At 44.6% G+C, this 25,348-nt stretch overlaps 1 protein-coding gene across 3 annotated transcripts in view; it reads left to right on the top strand.

Annotated features, from left to right (window-relative positions):
* Nucleotides 1-25,348, top strand: part of jmjd1cb (jumonji domain containing 1Cb) — an 85,905-nt gene that overhangs the window by 16,081 nt on the left and 44,476 nt on the right. For all 3 annotated transcript variants that reach the window (XR_009522821.1, XM_060036639.1, XM_060036640.1), the window contains exon 2: nt 21,381-21,572. Coding sequence is in view for 2 of the 3 variants with exons in the window: in XM_060036639.1 (XP_059892622.1) it covers nt 21,381-21,572 (192 nt within the window). In the remaining variant the exon portion in view is untranslated. The remainder of the gene's footprint in view (nt 1-21,380; nt 21,573-25,348) is intronic.

Raw genomic sequence — 25,348 nt, forward strand, 5'->3', positions numbered from 1 at the left:
CCAGACCTAGACAGGATTAGCCTGGGTGTACCCATGCTGCCTAGCGCGCAATTTCATTTCCCGCTGCTAAGCAGCCTGGATTCCATGGATCCGATTTTCGCCTGAGATAGGGAACCAATCACAGAACGGGGAGGGACGGCAAGACCATGACGACGTCTATGCGACACACCATCGTCTTCTTCCTCATCGAATATCTGTCGCTCTACATACATCATCTGGTATAGTTGATACGATTGGCTTGAGCTACGTACAGACTCATATGATAGTCATTCGTAGCGTGCAATATACGGCTCCGGGCAATCGTAAACCACGCCTGAAATACGAGAAAATGAATGTGTGGTCCAAGATCTCATCGTAGGTTAAGATGATGTGTGGCGTTAGCCAGGCTAAGACAGGATATAGATACAAACATGCCCACGCACACACGCACACACGCACGCACGCACGCACGTACACACACACAGGTTCAATGTGGACTAGTGCTGGCCAGTGATGTTAATTATACAGACGTATGAAAGCCTATTTTCCATGATGTCATTCACTGGCCTTGTTCTGAACTCGTTTTCTCTGTATCTGTCAGCCATTTTCTTATTTGCCATTGTATCCATAGTGTCCTTGTATTTTTTATTTCATAATTGTGTCCCTAACTCATACATAGGTGGACTCACTAAAGCACTTGTACTGTACATCCTGGATTGTCTAGGGACCACTGGCATTCATCAGGCTGTTCACATGTTTGCGATCTGGGCAGGGGGAAGGGTGCAAGGCATCTATATAGGGGCCCAACTCCAACCTCTCTGGTCTGTCTCAAATTGAGCCCACAGCTGAAAGACATTACTGCCATACATGAAGAACACCACAGTTAGGGGTAAGGGGCCTTTCTGCGGCGGAGTACAGAGAACTTAGATAGTGTAGATGGAGAAGGGAACAGAGGAGAAGAAAGTTCATTCATATGCCAGCTGAGGGGTGTTTAGTGGAATCTATAGTCGGTACGATTCCCCATTTGTGAAGTGCATGTACGGTCGCACAGCCATGGTGTTTATAGCTGCCATTTTGCAGTCACATGCTGTGGATGGTAGTCTGCGCACTATCAAAATTATTTCAACGTGGGCTTAGGCAGATAGGTCTACATGCGCCGAAAACAGATCGCTATTTATTTATTTATTTTACTGAACGCAGCCTGCATGACGGTTCAACTAGACACGTCAAAAAAATTACTTCACACGCTGTGTCTTTTTATAATTTAATGTTACCAGCATTCGTAGTGTTGATCCGCAGAGAAATAGTCCACCAAAGAGGCATCGCTTAGCAACCGAGGACGCTGGGGTTGATAAGTCACCGATAAACTTCCTTGACAGCGGTCATTTTATGCTTAGCATCGGTGAATTATCAAAAAAATTAATCACGACCATGCAAGGGAACAGAGCGTTCAACAGCATTGAGAAGAGCCATGTAATAAATAACAATAGTCACATTCAATATTCGATATTCTACGTGACTCGCTATTCTACGGGACTATTCGACGATCGTTGATCGGGAGGACCAACGCTTCAACGCTTCAACTCGTGTAACGCGCCTAGACCAATGGTTCCCTATGCAAAAATGACGATTTTCGATGCCCCTAACGCGAGCAACGCGGTTGGTGTGGCCGTACCTTAAGTCTGAAGTATGGGCATATTTTGGGTATTTAAAAATACCGCGATAATACCGAAAACCGGGATAATTTTGGTCACAATAACCGTGAGGTTAAATTTTCATACCGTTATATCCCTAATTGACATAACACGGCGCACACGGCTGTGTGCGCCTTTGGATGATATTATGAATCAGAGCCATTGCGATACATCCACTGTAAACAGAGCGCATGGTACTATGTCCGCAAGCTGCTCAGGGCCACACCCCCACCATCCACCTTGACCCGCTTCTAAAAAACAGCACGTTTGTGGAAAGCTTATTGTGGGCTGGCTCGTAGTGGCTGTAATACTGCCCCAAGGCTGAATTTTCTTGAACGCGTTCAAATACTGTATTAGGGGCCCACTAACCCCTATATAAAAGCATCCATAAAGTAGCATGCCATGGGACCTTTAAGGGTTTACAGGGGGATCAGCAGAAGGAGGGGGGCGTATCGGAAGGTGTTAGATCTACAGGGCTTTCAGGAAGCATTGAAGGCCATCTCCCCCGAGCACCATCCTGGCTCCAGGTACGCCTGGCCTCCCCGCTGGTCAGTGGGTTGACCTGCACAACAGAACTCACAACACAATACTAACAATCTATCACCTACAAGAGCTCATATCATTTCTTTCATATCTGCTACGTAGAGTCATGCAAGCATGCAGTTTGTCCTGCAGGGCAATCTGTCTTACTAGCTAGCTGTTGTGTTTATTTGCAGAGTACTTCCCTCATCCCTAGAGGCGGAAAGGTCTTAAGGGCAAAGTAGTCAATGCGTCAATGAGACACTTTTTTTTTTGTCTCACAACGAAAACATGGTTAATCTTGGTATGAGTCTCCATGGAAACCTGCACCTAAAAACTGGAAAACTGGACTTTGATTGGTTGCGTTTTCATTGACAGTAGACGTCAAAGGTAAGAAAGTTTGATCTTTGAGGGCGGTAAGAAGGCGTAGGTAGAGCGGTAATGCTTGTGTCAGAACAGGAATATCATAAAGACGATGCTGACCATGAACAATGGCCTTAACAATCCCCACTTCCAACTACAGCTGATAACTAAACACCTCATTCAACAAAACAATCGCTCTTACAACCTTTGGTAGTTCAAACACAAACCTGATGAGGTCATCTTTGGCTGTTTGAGTCTGAAAGAGAGGCTGCTGTCAGCAGTGACTCTGGTGTTTGTTTACATCCCCAAGACTTCCTGCTAGGCGACCCAGAGAGGAGGGAAGGCGTTGATTTGAGAGTACGGAGACAGTTGTACTACTTAATCTAACCCCTGTGGTCTGTGTCTGTGTGTGGGTGTGTGTGTTTGTCTGTGTTTGCACACTGCACATGTGGCACTAATGCCTGCCCTAACCACGCTTCTATTTAGGTGTTGTCGACAGATAATGACTAGAGCCTTCGTTGCTGCTTGGATGCTTATTTATCTGTCTTACTACTTCAAAAAACAGTGCCGCCAAAGAAGATATTTCACGTATTTTCCTATCATGTTGTATTCAAGCTAAATTCATGGGGTTGAATGTCATAATGCAATGTCAGCATACGATGACATTAGTTTACACATTTTCTAAATAGTTTGTTAATGGAGCTAAATGTAACAACTGTACTGAATCATAAAATGACCATTGTATGTCATCAGAGATTAATGAAACATGCCAAGTCAAAATACTGGCAACAATGCTAAAGCCATTATGTTCTCTTTTGTTTTGTTCTGTGATATACTATTCTCCCAGTACCCCGCGTTGCCACATATGACTGACCAATCACAGTCGACTAATTATGCGCGGGACTCTGGACTATGGGTTGTGTAAATTGAGTAGTCGCCATTGTTGTTCTTACAAGCAGGTGCATCATGCCTCATTTATGATATTCACTGTTATTTTAGTCTCCCCAGGTTTCATTGTTGTTCAAATGAAAATAGTCTAGGATATAGTAGGATATGTTATAGTAGAAGGGATCCTTTCCATATAATACATTTTGTTAATCTTTTTGAGTCTTAGATGTCTGTTTGCGACGCCCATTCACAAAAGATCTATTTTCTTTAGCTTATCAAATTGACGTTGTGTCAGAAGAAAAGTTTGGAAAGCTGAAGAATATTGACATATATCGTCATTGTCAAAAATACTATATCCTTTGCCCATATCGCCCACCCCTCGTTAAAGAAGTAAGTAAATAAGAACAGTAAAAACCAGATCAAATAAATGTTGGTGTAACAAATACAGACTGCATTCAATATTAAAACTGACTTTTGATAGACTAAATTGGTGTAAACCATGCAAGGATATTGTCCCTCAAACTATAAGCAAGTTTGCTTCCTTGTTGAGATTTGGACCGTGTACTCTCTCCAAATATTGTGAATTTGGACACACTTGAAATGCTCTGTGTCAATGTTACATAGTGTATCTATCTAGCTAGGGTAGCCAATTTATTTGAGAAACATTGTTTATATTTGTTAAAAACTTTTTTTTTTATTCTCTTTAATTTCAGGAAAACTGTATGTGGTGTTTTCTCCTTTGCAATGTCAGTTTGGAGGGGATGTTCACTTTGGTTTGCCAGTGTTGCGCTACCTTATGTTGGGTGGTCTAGTCTAGTCAACACTACGATTAACCAATCAGTGGTCTGCTGTATCGCTAGCTCCACCCATATCGCTAGCAATGCTACCTGGTGAAAACAGGTCAAACTGCTACATACTGGAGTGGTCTGAATGGTCAGATGAAGGGCTTTAGAGCAAAGCATTGTCTGCCAAGAACATGTAAGAGTGTATTGGTGTGTCTCGGCCACTGTATTCCCCGTCTGGAGGCCTCTTCTTGCGTGGTGTTTGTTAATACGATTGGCCTACTGCTATTCATTCTCCAAGGCCATACTGCTAATGGGCCATTATGAGGACGTGCCAAATGGGAGTTAATGGCATGCTTTACCTAAAGTGAAGAAAACGTGGAGTGACCTTTTATGTCTCCCTTGTTCAGGGTTATTACTCATTTCGTAGCCTATGCTAATGGTCCCTTTTAAGGAGCAGAATCCTAGGTTTGGTTTTTCCGGCATGGTTAGCTTCAGCAGCGAACATTAAGTCTCAATAGGATTACTGTGGATTTTGGTTTTATTTTATCCCATCAAAATGCTTCCCTCAAGTTGCATTCCCACCGACAGTTAGGGAGACTCCCATTCAGGGTTGAGGGTGAGACGTTGTTTTCATTTGGTTCAGTTAGTGCTCCGACTGGTCATGTTAGGTGGACCTTGTTAACGCGGCCCCTCGTTCATCGGACAGAAAACCCCATGAAAAAAAAATCTGCTGTTCCCGACCCGTGGAACCTTATTTCTGAAGAAAGTTTCTTCTTCTTCTTCTTCTTCTTCTTCTTCTTCTTCTTTCTCTTCTTCTTTGTGTTTAATGCTTTTAGTAAAACCACCAAGGTTCCTAGTGCCACCTTCGGTCTCAGAGTGTGTTACATCACAGTTCTTAAGGATGATATCCAGCGATGTCATGGCTGCCGTTGAGGTGCAGGTCCGGATTTATCACGAGGGGAGGAGGTGGATGAGACAAAGGAGGAAGGTCGCCACTGTGTTGCAACAAGGCTGTCAATATCAATCATACACAACTAGCGGAGTCCTCCACTAAGATTCAGCATGGTCGATTATGATTCATCAGACCGGACCCATCGTGGACCCATCGCCCAATCACACGATATATTTATTTTCATATGAAGCTCAATGAATGTGGTTTAAAGCCTTGAGAATAATCAAGTGTCTTATCAGCTGTCCGAAGGAGAGACTACTCCGCTAAATGACCGCCTCTACAAACTCTCGTATGACTTAGGACGACAATGCGTGCGTCTGCTCATGTCAGCATTTGATCAACTACTATTAGCCTTTTATACTATAATATAGACTAATATTGTATGCTGTAATTAATATAATACATCCTTGAAACTGTGGGTAGACTGAGAGCTCTGTTCGGTCTACGCATTAGGACCATGACACAAAGAGAATATAGAAGCGTTATTTGTGAATGTGTGAATGATGAGTTTCAGCATATAGAAAAAAATGCGGAACAGCAAAATTGCACTAGCGAGTAGCCTACCGATGGATCATTATTATCACCAGCGTGATGGTGTGGTATGACAGCTGCTGTTGACACACGTTTGCCTTCAAAATGCTGCCTACACATTTTACCTGACATTGTGAAACCACTTCGATTCGGGGCCTGGAATGGGCTCCGGTAAAAGAGAAAATGATTGGATAGGCCACTACCATTACACAAAGGGGTCTCCAACAAACAATAAAGATTTATTGAAAACCAAACATAACACAGCAAACAGCACACTCAAGACAATTCCAAAAAAAAACACAAAAAACCACAAGTAGAACTTACAAGAACAGCCTTATAGGCTTTTCCTTCTAGAAGCCAAGCAATGCGGTGGTATCACCCATTTAGTACCCCAATCCTCCCAATCATCCCGCAATTACACACACACAATCAAACGTAGACGAAGATTCACTGTTTAAAGACGACGCAAATTAATGTATTTCTATGGAAGATGGAATCGCCATTCACACATGAACCGTCCACCATCTCTTCCCCACCATAACCGCCATTCAAACGTCAGTTTTCTAGAAAATCTAGAAAATCCTGCAGGGCTTTCATATTGCTGGACAAAACCTGTTTCACCCCAACTAAGGAATAATACTTTGAAATGGTCACGAATAAATCTAGTTTACGTATGTAATGAAGTCTATGAAATGCGATCACTGCGTCTGCAGAACCCTGGATATGAAAGGCCCAAGGCCCCTTGTTTGGCCCAACCCTCAGACGCTGGTGTGACCTCATTACGGACCATCATGTTACAGGAGCCGTCTCCTACAGGGACTCACAGCGGCAGCATTGTGTGCATATTAATGTAGGTTCTGTGCAGAGAGGGAGGGCCCCCTGCCCAACAATCTGCTTAACGGAGAGGGAGCGCGCTCATTACTATTCACTGCCACACACGAGTAGCGCAACATAAAGACACCGAGAGATGAAGGCAGCACAGAGGAATGGAAAGAAAGGGCTCAGGCTTTGGAGGTAATGCTGAAGGATCCTTAGCTAAGGTACCAATTGGAAAGAAAACATTCTCAAGCTAGTTTGACGCACGCATCATTCATTATATGAATGAACAATACCAATTATACATATTTCAACATTTCCGCAATTTCCAATTTTCCTCCTCCTTTTATATCCTTATATATATTCTTGTTTTCTAACGTTCAAACAACACTCCACTCTGGTTGTATACAAGTAGTGTCATTCTGTTCTTTCTTAAGCCCCTTTCACCCATGCATCCTCACCCGTAGAGATCAGGAATGGGAATGAATGGGAACAGGGATCGATATTCCGGGAAATCTGCAACGGCAATTAGCCTGCTTAAGACCTAGTAACAGTTCCGGGTCACTGCCGGTACGGCCGTGTTGTGACTAGAAGCCATCAGATTGCCGGGAGAGGCACCTAATGGTTCGTCTGACATGAAACTCTTTCTCACTGAGTGACCTGATCTCAAGGAAGTATGTGAAATCTGCTACTGTTGATCTTAATGAGCCGATGCCTATCGGGTGATCTGACATGATGTGTCCTATCAATACAGATTCCTATGTCTGTAAACAAGCTCCCCAAGTTGTATGGCTGCTGGCCACCATGAGTGTAGCGCGAGTGAACCCATCTCAAGCCTCCGCTGAGGACTGATTTTAACCCGCGACCGTTGATCTTAATGAGCCATGGCTTTTGGGAGATCCGATGCTAATATCAATACAGCTCATTTTGTTTGCAATTGCAACCAAGCAAATTTTTTTCTATTTTCTGGAAACGGCACAGGTTGGCACTGTTCTCATCATCACTGAACATGCAAAAAGAAGAACAGCGTATGGTGTGGATTTCTGATAAACATTTCAAATGTGTGAATCGTTATTACATTTTTTTCAATAATAAATACTGCATTTTAAAGATGAATAATCTTAAAGGGGTACTGAAGCCAAAATCTTTAATACTTTTGTTTTGAACGGGGTTATATGCCTTAACATGATCTACAACAGTAATCTTTTCCATTCAGTAAATGTAACTGAGAGAGTTGAATCTTTTGCCAGTCCCCACCAACCCTTTTTTACTCGTTACCTCCCAAAGTGGGAGGTTGATTTTGATGTCCCCGTCAGAGCGAGGGTCATGCTCCTCGGACATTGCTTACCATAACGCTCATTCACAGCAACAGTACTAGCTTAGAAAGAAGCCGCCAAAGTTGGCGTGGGGTTCACCTACACTTTAAATAATTGTATAGCAACTTTAGTATGAGAGAAAACTAGCGTCAAGCTGGAGAAAGCAGTGGTTAAATTTAGGTCAACTATCTCGCCCCGATTCTTTCTTTGCTGTTATCCTTCCCTTTCTCCCTTCCTTTTCACTCTTTCCTATTCTCTCTCTCTCTCTCTCTCTCTCTCTCTCTCTCTCTCTCTCTCTCTCTCTCTCTCTCTCTCTCTCGAATACACTTATGGCTTCTACGTAACTCAATACAGACCTAGTCCTGCATGCTCCACTCGCTGAAACAGAGATCCTCTTTGTTCGCTGATTCCACTAAAACTGTGTGTGTGTGTTTGCGTGCTTGTAGGTGTGTATTTTTGTGCATGGAAAATGTCAGACCTCCCCTTACTTTCCCCCTGTAGCTTTCTTTCTAAACACACACACACACACACACACACACACACACACACACACACACACACACACACACACACACACACACACACACACACACACACACACACACACACACACACACACACACACACACACATTCTAGCTTTGTCTTCCAAGTCTCTTGCCCTCTCACACACAAAGACTATCCCTCCCCCACACTCTGTCTGGTTTAACTGTAGTCACATGAATCAGTAGTATAGTCGTCAACATAGGACCATCACGTGAACCAATCAGCAGTGTGTGTGTGTGCTCAAACAACTACAGCCAAGTGCTAGGTTAATGTAGTGTGTTTGACATGTCCACTTTGATGACACTGAAAGGACACCTCAAGCAACGCTAACGCCAAACCATCAGCCTATGGTTAAGCCATCCCCGTTCAACTGTTGGTCAGTCCTTGGTGAGCATGGTTATTGAAAGCCTCAACACATCTCCTAAACACTGCAGCCAACCCACTTTAAAGCAGAGCTCTTTGGAGGAGGTTCCTCCTGTTTAATATGTCCCTGCTCTGGCTTATTGCTTCATTGTTATAGTAATCCCAGTTTATCCTGAACTAGGATTTCTTGGGTTGAGCGTAAACTATTAAACAACTCTTAAACATACCACTGGTCCAACAGGGTTACATTTGGGTTGTTCAGTTCGCAATGTGAGGATCGATTTTGGTTGAACTGAAGTGTTAAAGTTATCAGAACTCTTCCATCTCCACACTCTCAAACCTTTATCTGTTTCATTATCACAGGCTGACGGACTCATGTACTGCTGGTTCTAGTTTATAGAATATAACCTGAGGTTAGGGCCGCAGGTCAGCTGTTTTTCAAGTAGTGACGTACCATCCCAATGCATTTAGTTGGAGGGCATTTAGTGGAACTTGACACAACTATTGATACAATGCGCGTATTGCAACCTTTTTTCAGAATAACATACTGAGAGATAGCCCGGAGACCCTCCTGATCGCATGCCCTCACATTCTGTTCACACGGGTCATACGGGTCTTACCATGTTAACGGGGCCAGAGACTGCGTCGTGGTTGATGATATAAAACACTGACTACGCTGGTACCAGTTATGGCCTCTCCTGAGGCACTGTGGCGGTTACACACCGCCTTGAGTTCGGTTATCAAACAGGAACAAGTGGGTCAGCCACAAAGAGGTTCTTCTTCTTCTCACACAGCTGGGGGACGAGGCAGTACTGAACACTGCCTACACACCTTCTCAAAGCAAGAAGATGACTGGACAGATTGTACATCAATGCTACAGGCCAATTGTCATATTAAGTATAGCTAAATATGACAATTGACAAAAATGACAAACACCACATGCTGTGTAAACCCACCACAGTTTCAGATTGGAGAAAGAAAATATCCCCCCCCCCCCCCCCCCCGCGCACCACACATTGGTCCTTGGTCTGTGGGAAACACTGAATTATTCTTAAATATTGCTAGCCTTTCTGCTCATTTATCAATGAAAAGTCTGAGATTGATGTGTTTAACTCTGTGTGTGTGTGTGTGTGTGTGTGTGTGTGTGTGTGTGTGTGTGTGTGTGTGTGTATATAGGTCAATTGTCATATTTAGTATAGCTAAATATGACAATTGACAAAAATGCCAAACATCACATACTGTGGAAACCCACCACAGTTTCAGATTGGAGAAAGAAAATAGTCTCTTGCATTATACTTAAATATTGCTAGTCTTTCTGCTAATTTATCAATGAAAAGTCTGAGATTGGTGTGTGTGTGTGTGTGTGTGTGTGTGTGTGTGTGTGTGTGTGTGTGTGTGTGTGTGTGTGTGTGTGTGTGTGTGTGTGTGTGTGTGTGTGTGGCTACCTAATGTGAAGTACTAAATTAATCAGCTATGTTCAGCTTCTCTGGATGTATTGGGTATGCTCTGTCTAATCTCTTTCCATATGTGTCCCGTACAACGTCAGAAAACTCAACTAGACACAGTTGAATCTCTTATCGCAATTCATTACGGACAATAACCCCAAGAAGAAAACCAAATACAGCTTAGCAAACATTATTTAAAAGTGTTTAAACACACCACACACACACCACACACACACACACACACACACACACACACACACACACACACACACACACACACACACACACACACACACACACACACACACACACACACACACACACACACACACACACACACACACACACACACTCTCTCTCTCTCTTCAGGGGACTAGTGGGATTTTCCCATGCTGCATCTGCAGCGACTGCCCTAGATTCCAGTGAGCGATTGTCTCGATGCAACACTGCTATTATTAGGCCTGTATTGTGAGGAGAAGGTGGATAGGGAGAGGGGTGAGAGGAGGAGGAGGAGGTAGACATGGGAACAGAGGACAGATATGAACACATACACAGAAGAAGAGATGATGAAAATACATAGAGAGAGAGCATTTGTGTTCTCTCTCCTCCAAAAGTAAACCACCTTATTCACTGCATGGTTGCTATGCTGTATTGGATAAGATGCAATGAATATACTTGAGATAGAAACACTGGATGATTAACTTAATGGTGTCATAGGGTCAGAATGTATCTATCTGAATAAAACTTTTTACAGGCTATTAACATGTCCTTACTCTTTAATTCACCCCAAAAAATTTGATATTCTAAAATCTGTTAGAATAAACATTAATCACTCTTTTTGGCAAAAAAGTGTAAGACACATTGTCAGGCTTCTAGAAGCTAGGATTTCTGTTGAACTCAGATCCTAAAGCACCGCATGATGGAGCGCTGTCCACAGAACACCACCAGCGGGGCCTAGCTCCGACGGAACTCACAGTCGGAGATCATCAACTACTACTCTGTTTTCTCCCCTGACCCCTTCCTATGTCAGATCTGTTTGGCTGTAGGAACTGGCTCACTCTGATCAGATGATATCTCACCTACACCAGCTGCACCAATATTGCTAAAACAGAATCGCAAGAATCAGAACAAACAGCGGCCATCATTGCTCTTGTTAGCTGTTAGCAATTCGGCAGTCATGATGAATTGCGGCGGACATAGGAAACTGTAGCCTGGGAAAATGTTTCAATGTCTACTTTGAGCTTGATTGGTGTTTGACAACGAGTCATTTGAATAGCTTACGCTGTCGATAATTTGCAGTGATTTACAGAAGGCCTCCGTGTTAATTCCGATCTCCAACCTCTTTCAATTTAGCACTGTGACGCCACCGCACTACATGCAGCTCCTACCGGAACATTTTTTTTCACACACACTACGTTTAACCCATAGCTGATAAAAATGTACTTTGAGAGTGCACAAAGCACTAGAGCGGTCTGCTCCTTTCTTTTCCCAGTGGAGCCTAGAAGTTAGGTTGCACCAGCCTGCTAATGGATGTTTACCCATGTCTGTCTCTCTCCGTCTGCCTGCCTGTCTCTTATTCTGTCCCTCTGTCTGCCTGTCAGGCTGTCTGTCTCTCTCTCTCTCGCTCTCGCTCGCGCTCTCTCTCTCTCTCCCTCTGGAATCCTCTCATATTTCTCGCCCGCTCCTTCACTTCCTCCCTCTCGTGACCAATCTCCTGTATCATACTGTTCTCCATCTCCATACACAAGCCCTCTATTTGGTGGGACATAATTCCATGACTTTAATTGAGCAACACAGCGAGACATATATAGAGAGAGAGAGACAAATGTATCTTCAGCATTATCAGGGGATTATTCTGCTGGTTGGGATGGCTCGCTCCCAGTGTGTAAATATACATTATAATGTGTTCTATGTGTGTATACTTTATATGTTGTGTGTCAGTGTTTAGTGGCGCAAATAGTCAATGTGTATTATGTAGAACTATTTGCCACAGAATGATAGTTTTAAGAAACGTATAAACAATAATGTTTTAGTCATATTGGATATATATAGATCTATTCATCAGGGTTGAATAGTAAAATCATTGTTCCAAGACTCTAATTCTCTCAAACAGCCATGGGTAAAAGGAGCAGAAGTGCAAGATTAAAAAGCACACCCTCCCTGCTCAAGTTTTAGTCTGTTGCATTCATGCCCTTGCGGTGGAGTTATAACGCTTTGTGTGTCGTGGGATTGACGATATTCCTCAAACAAATGACAGAAGAGAAGCCCTGATTGGTCAGAAGTATAGTCGGGAGCGGTCTTAAGCTGAACTGTATGGCACTTTGAATGAACAGATATTCTCATTAGCTGACTGAAGGCTATACCATCTCTATCAAATACCACTCAAATTATGAGATCCTACCTACAGCGCCTAAAATAGTCCTGCAGCGCTCGCATCAAGCTTGCATATTAACCATGGATAAGAGAAACAAATTGAGACAACTGAGGCTTCACGAAGAGACATTTTTCCTGCTGGATCTTTGTTGTCGTCATCCTATATCTGTTTTCACAACCTTTATTGTGAAAAGTCCATTTGTGTTTGGAGGCGGTCTATCCCGGAGCAGGGGCGCTGTGCTTATAGCTGTGGGAAACGCTGCTTTTATTTTCCAAAGTAAGATGGCAGAATGGGAAAGACAAATGAAGGCGCCTTCTCTCCCTGCAGTGATCTGGTATTGCCCGCAAAAGGCCTGCTGGAATCAGATAGTCAGGGCTTCCTCGTCATACGAAAGTGCAGCTCATTAGCCTGCTGCATTATAGCGGTTCAAATACCTTTGTAGCTCACCAGTTAGACCATCAGATCACGTCATGGCCTTCACGCTCTAACTGTGGACCTTTTCTATTACTTTTCACTTGAATTGCCCACAGCCTCCTTTAACATGCCCCTGTTGGTCATGCCACCACTGGAGTCTCTGCAGTGAGGCAGCAGTGCTGACCACTGGGCCCCACTGCTGAACGGAGTGGATCCATCATCAGGGCCATCCTGGGTCCATCCAGGCCAAACAGAGTTCATTCCCTGCCTTTTGCTTTTGCACCGTCTATACGTAACCTTCTCCAATGAAGAACAGCCTTCATTAAATCAACTAGAAACCTGCCAGCCCTCTGTCTTTAACCATGAGTGCCCTGGCCTCATCGCTTGACCCTTTAAAGTGGAGTACGTACGTTTGTAAGTTTCTATTCCAGAATGACATGGCATCTAAAAGGCGGCCAACTGTATCTGCCAGCCCATGTTGATAAGGTTTCTGTTGTACAGTAGTAGTGTAAGGACAATGTGTCGTAGGATCTGTGATAGTTGATAGATGGTGCAAAGATGGATGTACGGACAGAACAGCGGTGCATTATTTAAGTGCCTGGTGTTTATAATTGAACAAGGAAGGAAGAGAAGTGATGAGTAATTAATGAGGAATCCATCATGACGTCTCACTCTTTGGCTGCTGGTCGCTGGAGGAGCTGCTTCAAGGCACATCCTGGGCCTGTGAAGCCAGGGCCCTGTCAAACGGGCTTCACACCAGACCTGGAGCCACCTGTGTTGTGGTTCAAGGGGGGAGCCTTCACCTCCCTCATTCAGAGGAAACATGCGTCCTACTCTATTTTGCTGAAAGATGGCTGTGGCAGCCAGAAATTTGTGTTTTTACCTCCTCAATACAAAGACTGCTGCTAGGAGGGCTCTAAATGATTGAATCCCTAGAAATGTCCCTGTAACTAGCTGGCACAGCCTGGGCTACCATACCATATGGCTAGAAAGACCTGTGTGTAGTATTTGACTATATACATTAGTGTTGCCTACTACTCTCTCTGTCTCTGTCTCTGTCTCTCTGTCTCTGTATTTCTCTGTCTCTGTCTCTTTCTGTATCTCTCTGTCTCTGTCTCGGTCTCGATCTCGGTCTCTGTATCTTTCTGTCTACCTCTGTCACTGTCTCTCTGTCTCCGTCTCTGTATTTCTCTCTGTCTCAGTATCTCTCTCTGTCTCTTTCTCTGTATCTTTCTGTTTATGTCTGTCTCTGTCTCTTTCTCTGTCTCCTGTCTCTGTCTTTGTTTTCACTTATCCATCCCTCCTCTACCAGTCAGTCTTACTCTGTTTGCATCACTGGGCCTATATCACACGCACTCACAGTGCGTGTGACCCTGCAGGCTTTTTAGGGTCGCAGCAGGCCAACCACCAGTTCAGCTTGATTCAAATGTTGCATGATAAGATTAATTTTACACTTTATATCTAGTTTTATTTCTCACTCGCTCTGCCTCCCTCTGTCTGTCTCTTCATGTCATCAAGTCTCTATCTCTCTGTCTCTTCATGTCCTCATGTCTCTGTCTCTCTCTCCGTCTCTTTATGTCTCCCTGCCTTCCTCTATCTCTCTGTCTCTTCATGTCTTCATTTTTCTCTCTGTCTCTCTCGCTCTCTCTGTCTCTTCATGTCTCTCTGCCTGTCTCTGTCTCTTCATGTCTCTCTGCCTCCCTCTGTCTCTGTCTCTTCATGTCTCTCTGCCTCCCTCTCTCTCTGTCTCTTCATGTCTCTCTAACTCCCTCTCTCTCTGTGTCTCTGTGTGGATCTGATTGGTATTCTGGTGCAGTATAATGCAGCAGCAGCAGCAGCATCATTTGGCTCTGTTGTCAGGGAGGGGGTGGTTACTGCGTTTCCAACCTGGTTACCAAGGCTGCTGGTCGCCTGGCAGATTCAGTCACACTGTTCCTTCTCTATCTCCTGGCGCTCTTCCTCTCTGCTTTGTCTGTCCCTGCATTGTACTGCTCTACAAAAAATGACCAAACACTGATGTTCTTGTGAACTTAGTACTGATATCTTATGTCAATTCTTGTCTTATCAAAATATCATTTCATCAAAAGGCTTTAAAAGAGTGTGTGTGTGTGTGTGTGTGTGTGTGTGTGTGTGTGTGTGTGTGTGTGTGTGTGTGTGTGTGTGTGTGTGTGTGTGTGTGTGTGTGTGTGTGTGTGTGTGTGTGTGTGTGTGTGTGCACGCGCATGTGTGTGTGTGTGTGTGTGTGTGTGTGTGTGTGTGTGTGTGTGTGTGTGTGTGTGTGTGTGTGTGTGTGTGTGTGTGTGTGTGTGTGTGTGTGTGTGTGTGTGTGTGTGTGTGTGCGTGCGTGCGTGCGTGCGTGCGTGCGTGCGTGCGTGCGTGCACATGGAGTGTGTGTACACTGACTACCTGCTTCCCCTTCATCAGTCTGTTTTGCCTTTTGTTCTTCTGCTCTTTGTTTCATCCCCTCTTGCTGGAAGCCAGTATAAACATGATGCTCTGATGCATACCTATCTCTTCTGCCTCACTGTGCTTTTCCATATAACTCCTCTTCTTCATACCACACCCACTTTCCTGATTTTCCTTCTGGATCACCATGCCATCTTCTATTGACACTTTTCCTGATTTTCCTCCTGGTTCAACATGCCATCTTCTATTGACACTTTCCTGATTTTCCTCCTGGTTCACCATGCCATCTTCTATTGACACTTTTCCTGATTTTCCTCATGGATCACCATGCCATCTTCTAATTCCGATGCCGTCTTTATCTGACTGCTTTCCCTCAGCTCCTCCAACCATCTTCATCTCCCTTCTCCTCCTCCTCCTCCTCCTCCTCCTCCTCCGCCTCCTCCTCCTCCTCCTCCTCCTCCTCATCCATCCTTGCATCTTGTCTGCATCCTTCAGTCCAGTCACGTGGCCCTTTGTTCTCCTCTGGTTCCAGTGTTCATGCTCTGCTCTCTCTGCTCTCTGCGCCTCTCTTCTCCTCCCAGCCTCTTCTGCCTCATCCCACTGCCTCTCTGTGTTCCGCATAGTTTGCTCCTCTTCCCCATGCCATCTCCATATTTCTTATCAAGCCTATTTCTGTCTGTACCCTCTGTTCTTTCTCTTGAACATCCAGTCCTCAAATGCACTCTCTCTCTTTCTTGCTCTGTTTTAAATTGAAATGTCTGAGTTCAAGAAGAACCAGATAACCACGCTGGTTATTCTGCTTTTAGACCTGCCAATTGCAACTCACTGTTTATTCCAAATGCAAAGAACCTCAGTTTGGAATTGTGGCTACTAAAGTTGTACAATGCATGGGCTATAATGTAGCTCGTCCTATTAGGTGAATGTTACCATGTTAGTGGGGAACGATGTGACCGCAACCATAGCCAATTGTACATGACTGAAAAAGCTATCAGATGTTTGGCACAGTAGCAAGCTGGAATGTAAATAAAAAATAGCACCCAGCTATTTATTAGCACACTAGTACATTTAGCAAGTACACCTTGCACGGATTAAATTGGAAATCATATTCAAATGAAACATTTGCGAGAACTTTAAAGGTATACCTTGGCGTTTGCCTCTGTTAACCAGATTCAGACCAGTGGTTTCATTCCATATCCCTCCTAGTGAGAGATGAACGCTGCTCCCCCTGACCCCCCTCCATTGATACAGCGGCCTAGCTCTGCTTCACGAGAGGGGAACACACCTTTAGCCCTTTGCAAACAGTTCAATGTGCAGGTGAGTCGCTTATTCAGAACGAGAAACAAACCAATAAAAATGTCTCTACAAACACACCTATTTTGCGTATTACATGCAGAGCATGCTGGTTCCTCCTTCCACTTATATCCATTATGTTTCCATAACAAACAATTTTAGAACTGTGACAATGTTGTCTTCATGTTTGAAGGATTCATTCATAAACACTCCCCCGCCTGAATGTTGCATTCCCAATATAAACTATGCTGGTGGCTGCATTGACCAGAATCATAACACAAGATAACCTTTTGTTTCTAATATGGATGTATTAACCAGATCAGGGTCAGTATGCCTTTGGTCTGTAAAATAAGAACCATACCGCCTCCCTTGTAATCTATTGACCTTTGACCCATTCCCACCAAAATAAGCAGACATTTATTTGAACCAGTTGGTAGCTCTGAGTAGATTCCCAACATGCTGATCATCAGAGGAGATTGTGAATCTTTACCATCTCAGCTCAGGTCCAGCAGTCTCGTGGCTGGTGATTACAATAAATAGTCACACCATTTACAGGCAAACATGTTCTCTTTTTGAAGTTGCTCATGGTCTCCAAGTGTGTTGGTGTTTTAGCGCTGCATGCATGTTTGTATTTAGGCCACCACTTTGGCATTCTCGTGTGTGTGTGTGTGTGTGTGTGTGTGTGTGTGTGTGTGTGTGTGTGTGTGTGTGTGTGTGTGTGTGTGTGTGTGTGTGTGTGTGTGTGTGTGTGTGTGTGTGTGTGTGTGCTTGCATGGCTCTGTCCCAGTAAATGTGTCTGTGTGTGTTCTCTGTGTGTAACAGGGATAAAGGGGTCCTTTTAGTCAGGATAGCCTAGATGTTTGCTGTGCAGTCGAGCTCACTAAATCAGATTAGAGTATTTGGGCAGCAGGAAGGGGTGTGTGTGTGTTTGTGTTCGTTTTGGTGTATGAGCTCGTTTGTGTGTGTGTGAGGGGTTAGGGCAATGCTCGGGCAATGACGGAGCAGGAGAACAAGTGAGAACGAGTGAAAGAGGAGAAAACTAGAGTAAGATTGATGTAGCTGCAGGTACCATAATAGTGCTATACTCATACAATGTTGGTCCGCATGTCACTACACTGTGTGTGTGGTGGGGAACTACTGTCTGCTGTCAGGAGGCCAATCTTAATAGGGGGCTCTGTACAACACTTGACCACATGTTGTTTGTCACTTAGCTTTGCCTGCTTAAGCTCGTTGCTGGGATACATACAAATAAACCTTTAAAATGTAAATGTTACGTTTTAAAAAACCACGCTCTTCTGATATTAGCCGTCTGATTTTTAGCAAGCTATAATGGGGAATGGGCTTCCACCTATATGGACCATGACCTGACATGGCTGTGGTGCTGGGCAATGGGCATGGCAGGCACTGTGTGCCTGTCCCGGGTCAAGCACTGGACTTCAAAACCGCAGCCAAAAAAGCACTCCAAGATTGCATTGAGGAATGTAATCAATAAGCTCCCTATTATCCCCAGTGTATGGTAGTATACTAATATATACATTGTGGGGGTCTGATACCAGAGCCCCCATCATAACGCTCCATGTCCGCCCTGCTGCCTTTGTTATGTCTGTCCTTGGCCCTCTGTCACTCCACTGTGTGCTGTGGCCATGCTGCTACCAGCTACTGATACAGTGTGGGTTTTTCTGTGTGTGTATGTGATTGTGTGACTGTCCACACACTCCATGCGCACTTCTGCTTCTGGTTTCTATAGCAACAGACTCATCAGATGTATCAGTATGTCTACATGTCTCTCTCTCTCAATTGGTATTCTGTGTGTGTGTGTGTGTGTGTGTGTGTGTGTGTGTGTGTGTGTGTGTGTGTGTGTGTGTGTGTGTGTGCGCGTGCGCATTGGCATACCAATATTTGTGTCTTAGTGTCGTAGCATTTGCTCCTAAAGACGTCATCAATTCCTTTTCACATGGATAGGTTTTCTAAGGATGTATATGATCTGTTTTAACGAATTACACATGTTTAATGCATTCAGAACCGCTCTATGAAGTGATAATGGTTTTCTCTGCAGTGAGAGACGGTCTAAAGAGCTTCATGGATTCAGTACCATCCCCTGGTAGATGGGCTCTGTGTCAGAATGCTAGGGAGGCTGCTGTTACTTGACTAGCAGGCGCTGCACCTGCTAGTCATACAAAAGACACAAGCCGGTTAAAGCCGTTCTGCATTTTGGCCTATTTAAATCCTCAGAGCATGCATGCACTATTGATATTAAAATATGCATCTAAGAATTAGATCATGCATTTTATAGGCTTTATAAGCCAATGTTAGCGACGCGTACTTTCCCAAAACATTTGTTTATTATTTGATCAAAATTATATTATATTAAACAAAAGATTAAATGACTTGTTTCATTTAATCCGGTTCACAGTTGTCAACTCTTCCCCCAGTAGGGTAATGGGGGCAGCTCAACTTCTTCGGGTGTAAACTGGTGCAGTGGGGACAAAGGATTCACCTAGTATAATGTTGTATATTAAAATTGGATATTGTTGCAAAAACTTCACTTTAAATCAAGCATTTCCATTGGCTCTTATATTACACATAATGTTATTTCGGACCATCTCTGGCCTATTCGAATGTAATATGCCTCATTATGACAATATGAGGATTTCTATGCAATTTCTAATTGTTCAGCACAAAGCCCCCGGTTGACCATCAGGGATATGAGTCAGGAACGTCCCTAACAAAGGACTGGAAACAGGAACGCAAGCAGCTACACCATATTAGAAGGCCATGAGCTTTCTCCAGTTGGCCACCTATGCCGTGATATCGGGGGAAAGATATTTTCAGCCTGCGTTTATATTGATCTGCGCAATCCTCACAATCTTTACAGGTAAACGGCATAACGAATCATCGTTTGATAATAGAAACACAGTAAGGGGTTGTTCGGAAGTTTGTCTAAATGATCATGAAAATGAATCTTTGTCGGTCAATGTATAATGCCTCTTAAAGTTTATCTATTTATTTCCTTTGACCCCACCGTCTGCTCTCTGCAAATGAGCTGCCTCAATATTGTGTGCGCGCATGTGTTCTCTATATTAATGTCCAAACCTCGATTGGCTGCTACCGTGTCTTGTTTTGGGAAAGTAAACGTATTGAAATCTTAACTGGTTACACATTTGGATTGTGTATCCACAGAACCAAAGAGGTATACTCTTCTTAGTCATTTGTGTTTCGTAGACAATAGCATGGGTGTGAGTGTGTGGTCAATTAAAAAGTTCTCTATAATAAATAAATGAAGCATGGCTTGCTGATGAGCAACATGTTCCTCGATGAGAATTGATCAATTGGAAATCATTTGGAGGAAGTCAATCAGTGGAAAAGCTGACAAACCTGAGACCTGTATGTGCTCAGGCTGCTGCAGAAAGGTCTCAGGGTCTCTAGTAAACGGCCTTGAGGACAACAGGCCGGGCTCTTTAGAGCACCGTGGTCCTTTGTGGAAATGGATAAATGTTCTTCATCTTGATACAATGGATATTCAGAAACGGTTGTAGAGTAGGGCCAGAGAAGCACAGAGAACCGATCATTTCTGATGAGCTTGAGTGGGAAGAATTCCAGAAAGAAGAAAAGGAAAGAGGGAAAAAGTATATATTTAAATAGTGGAGGGAGAGAGGGAGCAAGAGAGATGGCCAGAAAAGGATTATTGTTATGGGTTGCCCTTGATGTCTACTGGTTAGAATCATCTCTCAGCTGAGTGCAGTGGTGCATTATAGGGTGGGGGTGCGGGCACTGAGGGAGAGAGATGGATGGATGGGGGGAGGGGAGGCGGAGCCGGTGTGAGAGGCTGTGTGAGGAGAAATGCACTCGTTGATCTCTCTCCTCTGCCTTCTGTGCAATGGGTGGGGGAGGGGGATGGAGAGGGAGAGGGGGAGGGAGGGAGAGAGAGGGGGGGAGAGAGAGAGAGAGAGAGGGGGAGAGAGATAGGGAGAGAGGGAGAGGGAGAGAGGGAGAGAGGGAGAGAGAGAGAGAGGGAGAGAGAGAGAGAGAGAGAGAGAATACACGGGGGAATCAGGGAGAGGGCACATGTGATGTTTTTCTTGCCTATACAGAGAACTATATGGGCGTATAATATAAAGACTGGAGGATGCAAGGGAGGGATGGACGGAGCGCCCCTGATTGAGCTGTGCTGTCGTCCTCACACTATCACCCCACCCCTCTTGTACACTCATAACAACAACACTCAGACTATACTTAGCTAGTCCTCGTGAATATAGACGTGAAGAAGACCCACGTCCCGAACCATGGACAGCCCACAGACCCTCTGTGCATTCTGGCAGTACATCATACCAGCAATTAGACGTGCAATTATTCATTTGTTACATTTTCTATATATTTGTATATTTATAAGTATCTCAACAATGCTTGGAAATGTGTAAGAGCTCGTAAGAGCTGAGAGTGTGTGTGTGTGTGTGTGTGTGTGTGTGTGTGTGTGTGTGTGTGTGTGTGTGTGTGTGTGTGTGTGTGTGTGTGTGTGTGTGTGTGTGTGTGTGTGTGTGTGTGTGTGTGTGTATTGGAGGAACACTGAGCGTAGGAACACAGTTTGGCATGTTAAAGTGTCTCCAGCTCCATTCTCCCTGTTTGCTATGTTATGTGGCCAGCCTTGGCGCTGCTTTCACTGCTGCCCGCTAACCCGTGTCCTGCTGTGTTTCTGTGTGCAGGTGTACGTGGAGTTTGACGACCAGGAGTGGGAGAAGCGAGAGTGGGTCAAGGTCTACGAGGACTTCCAGCTGTTCCTGCTGCAGCACCAGCTGGTCTGGGCCAGGAGGCAGGAGGGCGGGGGGGAGAGGGAGCAGGGGGGAGGGGGCCCGATGCAGGGGACCAAGGCCAAACACATACAGTGGCCCGCCCTGGTAAGCAGCTTTTAGTCTAACAAACAACACTCTCCAAACAGAGAGCTGCATAGCATCCCGTTAGGGCCCGGTTCAGAGAGGGCTTTGATGAATCAGGTAGTGCTGCTCTGTGCTCTGCATCGCTGTCTGCCTCTGTGCTGCAGCTCTCTGTGGTTTCAACTCTTTTTTTCATGCTTTTAGTGTGGTGTAACTGTGGCAGCCGTGGTGCATTTGTTTTTGTCTGTTTGACTTTCCTACACACACACACACACACACACACACACACCCACACACACACACACACACACACACACACACACACACACACACACACACACACACATGTTCACACATGCACACACGCACACACACATACATACGCTAAGTTCCTGAGGAAACACGCCTCAGTATTCTCATTATGTAATGACAGAGAGAGCACCGCGCCATCTGGCACAAGAATGGGCGTTAAGTCTCCTCACACGCACACACACAAACACACACACACACACACACACACAAACACACACACACACACACACACACACACACACACACACACACACACACACACACACACACACACACACACACACACACACACACACACCTTTCTGCTAAGCTGCTTGCTGGCGTTTCGGTGCTGGACGTGAGTCTGTTTAACAGTGGGATGTCTTCCCCGTGCATGATGTGTGTCAGTGTGTCTGTATCTGAGGAGCCAGATGACCAGATTTGGCAATGGTTAGGTTGACGGAGCATCGTGACCCTCCCTGTTCACACTCCACACACACACTTTTGTTGTTATTGCAGTAGGGATGCAAGAAATACCCCAAACCTCCAATCAACACCCTGTCCATATATCAACAGTGCTTTGTCGGCCATAGTTTCCACCATTGTACACACATTGAAGAAGATTTGAGCTTTATTTCATTGTCGACATTTTGATACACGAATCTGGTTGAATTCAGTTTTTTAGGCTGTTGTTTAGGGCAGGGTACTTTGTAATGCCCCTTATGTATAGAAATACTGACCAAACGCGGAGGAGAGAGGAGTTCTGCTGTCTCCTGGGCATGTAAACACCGCTAGACACACACTCTCAGACCGGGATCAAGTCTTTAGTGACCTATGTCAGAGTGCCGACTTTGTTGAATATCCCATAACTCTCCATATCTTGGAAATTACTTTGAAACTACATGACATGCTATTGAGATGTGTGATTATATTAATGCAGTAGCTAATGCAATAGCTCAATGCTGCTATCCATTTAACTTCCATTTTTGATTTGCAGGAACAAACTATCTCAATGTGCGTTCAAATCAAAAGCGGAGCAAAAATTTGCACCGTATGTTTGTGCAAGTAACTTGCTTGCACGAACAAGATAACCACCGCTGCAAATCTTTAGTTGTTGTGAAAGTACGAGGGACGTTGGAGAACCTGACGCGGTCGTTTATAATATCATCGGGAGGCGCACACAGCTTTTGGCTGTGATATTCCAAATTATATTATATCGTTTTTATATAATTATATTTTAGGATCAAATGGACTACATTATGTATTCACTTTAGACCTGTAATTAGATGCTCTGGATCTGTATTTACTTCTTCATGATAATCAGTACATCTGACCATATATGATCCCCTTTGACACACACACACACACACACACACACACACACACACACACACACACACACAGTGATTGGTGTGTCAAAGTAGAAGTGGACCATATAGATAAAACACCCATTTGACCCAATGATGAGAAGGTGATACTCAATGAAGATACTGTGCCTGAGCTAAAGGCTATGTCTGATACCCTTTTGCTTGTTCGCAACACATTCCTTTTGCAGCAAAGTGAATACAAATTAGTTGATCCATCTAGTGTAGGGGTTGGGTTCTTTTGGATAACCCTGCAGTGTTTCAACATCCACGGTGAATGCAGGTCAAAGTGTAACTAGCACTACTTTGCTCTTGGGGCAGCTCGGCTAGAAGCTTCTTCCACGTGTGGTGTCGTCCATGACCGCTGTCAGCCCCTTCCACTGCCCTCTCTTACCTTAGGTCAGCCCCTTCCTCTGCCCTCTCTTACCTTAGGTCAGCCCCTTCCTCTGCCCTCTCTTACCTTAGGTCAGCCCCTTCCTCTGCCCTCTCTTACCTTAGGTCAGCCCCTTCCTCTGCCCTCTCTTACCTTAGGTCAGCCCCTTCCTCTGCCCGCTCTTGCCTTAGGTCAGCCCACAGAGGATCTGTGGGCTGTCCATGGTTCGGGACGTGGGTCTTCTTCACGTCTATATTCACGAGGACTAGCTAAGTATAGCCTGAGTGTTGTTGTTATGAGTGTACAATAGGGGAGGGGTGATAGTGTGAGGAAGACAGCACAGCTCAATCAGGGGCGCTCCGTCTATCCCTCCCTTGCATCCTCCAGTCTTTATATTATACGCCCATATAGTTCTCTGTATAGGCAAGAAAAACATGTGCCCTCTCCCTGATTCCCCCGTATTTATTCTCTCTCTCACTCTCTCACTCTCTCTCTCGCTCTCTCTCTCTCTCTCTCTCTCTCTCTCTCTCTCTGTCGCGCTCTCTCCCTCTGTCGCGCTCTCTCTGTCGCTCTCGTCACTCTGCTTCTTTCTTCTTCTCTTAGTTCTAGTAACAGTAAGATAAGGTATCTCTCTTGCTCTGTTGTGTTGAACCTCACCTGCCAGGCAGAGGAACCTGTTGGACCTGCGCACCTCTAGACTAGTCTGAACTTGTTAGCATAATCATGTCTGGAATGTCCCATGTCTGCTTTTCAGTCAGTTCCTGGATGGCCGACATGTGTTTGTGTGTTGGGCACAAGAAGATAGCAAACTTCATTTGCGCTTTTTATCTTTTAGCCCTTTAAGGAAATTCATGGCGTCTACATTCATTCATCTGGTTATCCAGCAACAGAGTCACTTGCATTGAGTGTATCCATGGAAACATGATTCTCATCAGCTTTAGCAAGCTGACCTTATTGCTGGGTAGGATTTCACAGGCAGTGCTTCAGTCACATATCGGTCTGGTGATGAAATAAAGTGTGCGGTTTTCCAAGGAATGTTATGTTCCATAGTTTACAAAAAGCAGATCTGGACTGTTTGGATGGCAACAGGCTGTTGGTTTCCAATTCACAACTACAATGGAGCATAGCGTTTCAACCAAGTTTAATGATCTAAATCTGTGAACGGTACTGACTACCACATCATTCTCTCACATGGAAACAGTGTGACTCCAAAAGCTGTGCCCACTTTAGTTTGGGGCATGGTGTGTTTGATTGTAGGAATAACATTGTGAAGCAAATACCGGGGTATGTGTCACATATACGCATATCAAGGGTAAACTCAGAGAGGCCCAAAACAATAACTGAACACACACACACAAGCACAAGCACAAGAACACACGCACACACACACACACACTCTCCCTGCAGGTCACCGGGTCACCGATCTGAGGATGTTTTCCTCTATTGTCTTCAGTCACACTAGAGGAAGGGCTTCTTCTCCCTCACTGTGTGTGTATGTCTGTGTTCGCGTGCATAAAGAGGAAATGAGGCTTCTGTGGGTTTCCTGAGCTGCCTCTGACGAGGGCTTGGTTTTGCGGCGCGCTTGTTAGCTGCTAAGATCTAGTGATGCAGCTACCTCCGCTGTTTACGCTCCGCTTTAGTCTCTCCTCACATGGTCCCTCCCTCTCCCGCACATGCTCCACTACCAAGGCCCATTTACACTAGCAGTCACGGGCAGAACTGTTCTCAGCCCACTGGTCTGCTTTACCTCCATTTGTCACCTCCTCTGAATT

Source organism: Gadus macrocephalus, chromosome 18 (genome assembly GCF_031168955.1).
Source record: "Gadus macrocephalus chromosome 18, ASM3116895v1".
In the NCBI taxonomy this organism is placed as follows: Eukaryota; Metazoa; Chordata; class Actinopteri; order Gadiformes; family Gadidae; genus Gadus; species Gadus macrocephalus.